General features: G+C 50.3%; 1 protein-coding gene across 1 annotated transcript; it reads right to left on the reverse strand.

The window, feature by feature from the left end:
• Positions 1 to 1848: 1848 nt before the first annotated feature.
• Positions 1849 to 4375, reverse strand: Gstm3l1 (glutathione S-transferase mu 3 like 1). Its single transcript, XM_039103827.2, has 4 exons — positions 4294 to 4375; positions 3815 to 3900; positions 2959 to 3040; positions 1849 to 2860 (listed from the first exon to the last, which is right to left on the reverse strand). The coding sequence occupies exons 1-4, from the start codon at positions 4316 to 4318 to the stop codon at positions 2670 to 2672; spliced, it is 384 nt and encodes a 127-aa protein (XP_038959755.1). The 5' UTR covers positions 4319 to 4375; the 3' UTR covers positions 1849 to 2669.
• Positions 4376 to 4696: the final 321 nt, after the last annotated feature.

Consider the following 4696-nt stretch of genomic DNA (forward strand, 5'->3'; position numbering starts at 1 on the left):
ACCACAGAAGCCCTGACAGATCCTCCCTACCATCACCGGCCCTCCATGCAGGGTCCTACTTGTTGCCCCACGTGACCTGTTTTAAGTACACAGGACTTGGAAGGAAGTGGCTGGTCTTCATATAGGCAGAGATCTTCTTCAGGCCCTGCAAGGGAGAAGGAGAAACCAGGACCTCAACTCTGCAAGCCCACTCTAGGAACACACCAGAGACTTTAAAGTCCAGAGGGAGAAAACACACCCAATCACCCTGCAAAATCAGCCCCGCCATCACACCAATCGGCAGGGATGCTGAGGTGCCAGAGGTCAAGAAACTTCCCCATTCTCCCATGGCTAAGAGGGTCAGCCCAGCACTGGGGCTGCCACTCTGCTCTCTGTGCACTCCCTCCTGCCTCCCACAGGGGGCGCTGTAACTGCTGGCTGCAATGGCGTGCCTGCAATTAAAAGAAGCAAGGATCCAGAAATCCAAGAGTTGAGAACTTGTTTGTGTGGCTTGGAAGAGAGTCCAGGTGCCACCCAGTGATTCAGCAATCCCGAGTGTAAGCAGAGAAGGCTGAGGAGACTGCAACGCAAGGGTGGCCACCTCTGCAGATCAGGTCTGACCATGGAGTATGCCTTGGTCTTGTGAATCAGTTGGCTTTTGTCTCTTCCTGTATGGTTACAGGGACAAACACATTCTTCATATGTTTGGCAAAACACAGGTCCTGGACCAGAAACCCAGGCTGTACAAAGGTTTGACTTTCCTTTTTGAACAAATCAGTAAACACTGAATTCTGTCTTTTGAGCTGTGCTGATCCAAGGTATTCCGGAGACCCTGATGCAAGGGGAAGAAAAACAGCTCCTTCTCTAAGACCAGAGATATTCTTGGTTGAGCTGATAATGGCCTGGGGTCAGAGCCTTGAGGTGTGGCTTCTGATACTGAAAATCTAGCTCTTGCCACTGTACAGGGCTGTGGTTATCAGTGCCAAGGTCACTGAGTGCTCAGATTATGTTGTTCTTGAGATATTCTATGTTTCCCTTTTGCAACATCGCTTGCTTAGCTTTCAGCTGACTGCATCCCATTTCTCCACTGGAGAAAAGTATGTAAGATGGCTATCCCTCTCAATGAGTTTCCTCAGCCTAAGACACAGCTTGTGTAAGACCTGTTAGCCCCAGGCTTACCTCCACTATTTCTATCTTTCTCATCTCCTGGCCACTTCCCACTTAGGACCTTGTCACTGAAGAACATCTTGCTGGTTCAGGTCCATTGCTTCTAGAAGCTGAAGGCGTTCAGAAGCCCAGAACAGCTCTACGCCTGCTAGGATACTGAGCAAGCTGCTCCCCCTCCCCAGTCCCAGGCTCCTCATCTACAGTGTGACAGCTAATCCTATCCAGGTCGCCTGCATGTTGCAATGATGTCCGCAGTTCTAGGAGGCTGAACATGGGTCCTGGCAGAAAGTCAGAGCTCAATAGATCCTCATCGTTCTTCTTTTAACCCTCAGGATTGGTGACACAACCTGGAAAGGGGGAAGGGAAGTAGGGCATCCAAGAGGAAGCAGGATCAGGATGTCACCTCAAAGCAGACAGTGAAGTCCATCAGGTTTGGGAAGGCGTCCAGGCACTTGGGTACAAACATTCGGTGCTGATCAAGGACATCATAGACGAGGAAATCGGCAAAGGTGATCTGCAGGAAGTTAGGGGCAGCGAGGTGGGATCCGGAAGCCTGGGAGGAGTGGCAGCTCCTCCTCCCCACCTGTTACCCTCTTTACCTTGTCCCCTGCAAACCATGGCTGCTTCCCCAGGAACTCGGAGTAGAGCTTCAGCTGACCTAGGAGGCCCTTCAAGAACTCTGGCTTTCATTTCTCCTGAAACAGAAAACACTTGCCACAACCCACAGACACAGGTGTTCTAGAGAAAGGCTGGGGTCATAGGGTTGTGCAGAAGAGTAGCCTCCTTTCTATACTGGGCCTGCGACAGTACACAGGTTTCTATGTAATGCGTTCCTGTTGTATTAACCACAGTCCGGCTCTGTAGCAGAGTGGACTCAGAGGTGATGGGGGGTTGGATGAGAATGCTTGTCCCTGAATCTGTCACCACTGACATCCAAACCAGGACTACTTTTGGGTCACTCCTAAGTTCTTCACCTGAAAGTCCAGTGGAACTGGAGAAGCAAAGGAGTTAACAAGAGACAGAGTTATTCTGAGGAATGACACAGAGCAGGGTCAATCAAATATTTGAGCAGCATGAGCAAAGTTGTACCATGTTTGATGTCTGAGTGGACAAAGGTTCTCAGGCTGACCGTGAGCTGCCAATCAGGAAGAGACCCTGATACTTTCTTCTACCAGGGACTCTGCTCTGAGAAAGCTGTTGGCTGGATTTCACAATACATTAGGCTTATTTTATTTTCTTCTGGTTTGAATCTGGGTACTCAAGGAACAGGCACCAACTAGGTAAGATGGTCCATTCCAAAACTGGAGAGAGTTCTGAGTGTATTAGCTTATTATATTGGAACCAAATGCCCAGTCATGGCTGTCACAACAATACCAAAGATTTCTAGGCATTGATATAAAGTGTTTATTAATAAGATTTGGTGGTTAGGATTTGTGTTCATCATGTAAAATGATGTTTATTAATAAGAATTGGGTGAGTGTGCTGGCTGAAATGGAAAGCTTGGAGAATCAGAATGGGTAAGTTCAAATACTAAATAGAGCAAGCGTGACTATTAACATAAGCTTTAAACTCTTCCTGCAAACCCCTGTCTGCTCCACCCACTGGCCACTCACAAAGTCAGGACTGCGGCAAACTATCATGAGATGTATGCGGGTGTCCATGACCTGGTTCTCCAAAGTGTCCACACGAATCCTCTCCTCCTCTGTCTCCCCACCTGCAGCACACACAGCACAGACCCACTCCCAGCATCCTGCTCCAGCCAAGCCAAGAGGGATGGCTTCTGTCCCCCACCCTGCAGCCAGCCCCACTCACACAGGTTGTGCTTCCGGCCAAGGTAGCGCAGGATGGCATTGCTCTGGGTGATCTTGTGTGACCCATCGATTAAGTAGGGCAGCTGGATAGACAAGCAGGGATGGTCAGATGGGTTATGGGGAACCTGAATCCCTTCCCTGGGTGAGGACAGACATGGCCCTGGCACTCAGTGTGCCTGCCACGGGAAACCCTCCATGAGCACAGTGTGCGCTGAGTGGGAGAGCCGGGACACAGCCCAACACAGAAACACTGTGCAGCCAGCAGGGATGGAGCAGGAAAGCAGAAACACTGATGCCAACCCCTCAGCCAGGCCAGGAGATGAGGTGAGAGCACCAGGCCTTCCCCACACCTCCCCTTCCCTGCACCTACACTGGGGAAGTCCAGATCCAGCTTGAAAGTATTGCTCAGTTGCTGGTTTCATTCGTAACAGCAGGTAGAGAAAATAATGTGAAAAGCTCTCCTCTTGTACATCCTCCCCTTCCCTTGGAATCCTCCCAAAATGTCAGGGCAAGTCCTCCTGAGGTAGGGGAATCTGTAATCTGACTCATTCAAGCTTACATCCCACAGTTTTTATTCCTTCAAAGGCTATAGGCCCTACCTGACTAGGGTACACAAAAACCAAGTGCAAAACAAACCCTACACAACCACAGGTGGGGAGGGAGCCAACGCTTCAATGCCAGAGCTGTTTATTGAGAATCAAAGCTGCACCTTCAAGGAACTTTCAGGAAGGGTTTAGCTCTGGGTTCATCTGGAGGAGACCCACAGAGCTAAGAGACAGAGAACTAGGTAGAAGATGCTGGGCACCAGTGGACAGAAGTTAGGGAGGAGTGTGACACAGAAGAATGAATGGCATTACAGTCGCCCATGGCGTATCTCTTCTCTGCTTAGCTTGTTTCTGTGTATTCCAGGAGCAGCCGGATGGCGTGAGCCAGCTAGAGATGGCTGTTAACAAAAGTCACAGTTAGTGAGATCATAAACACATGACTTCACCTCCTCTAGGAAAGCCTCATCTCTACACCTAACAAGAGAACAGGGATAGGCAGAGGCCCCCTGACAGGGACAGGCAGGAGGCTCTAGAAGATGCTGAAGAGGACCTACCTCCTAGAACCAGGCCTAACTCTTTGACGTGTACCAACCCAGGGCTCTTCTCACTCACCCCACAGATATCCCAATAACCTAGCGTCCACGGCCTGTCTTCTGTCCTAACCTTGGAAACTGAGCAGACAGGGTTCATACTTTCAGACGATTTCACTTTCAGATACCAGTGCATAAGAGGCAGTGTCTTCCTGCACAAAGTTCTTGAGCCCGCCCTGTCCCACTCCCAGATGGGCTAACCCTCAAGGCCTGAAGCCCAACTCATCCGGACAGTGGTGAGGTCCAGTCCAAACTCGAAGGTCTCTTGGAGCAGGTTTGAATATTCAGATACCAAAGGCAGTGATTGGCAGGCCTGCTCCAGTGGCTCTCAGCCTACAGCCCCTCCCTCTGCTGGGTCCTCAGGAAGTTGGCAGTGCACCCTGGAGACTGGCCAGAGAGGCAGAGAACGAGGCCCATTCTCTTTCCTTTCATTGCTGGGCTCAATTTTCACACCTGGACTGTGAGAACCTGTCACCCAAGGAGGCTCACCCCTCAATATAAGGACCCAAAAGGCATGGCCCCTGACCTGAGAGCTTAATCCAGCACGCATCACTGCTTCTGAGGCTCTTCTGGTCTGAAAGCTATCAAAACTTCATTGTCTGCA

This window comes from Rattus norvegicus, chromosome 2 (assembly GCF_036323735.1).
Source record: "Rattus norvegicus strain BN/NHsdMcwi chromosome 2, GRCr8, whole genome shotgun sequence".
In the NCBI taxonomy this organism is placed as follows: domain Eukaryota; kingdom Metazoa; phylum Chordata; class Mammalia; order Rodentia; family Muridae; genus Rattus; species Rattus norvegicus.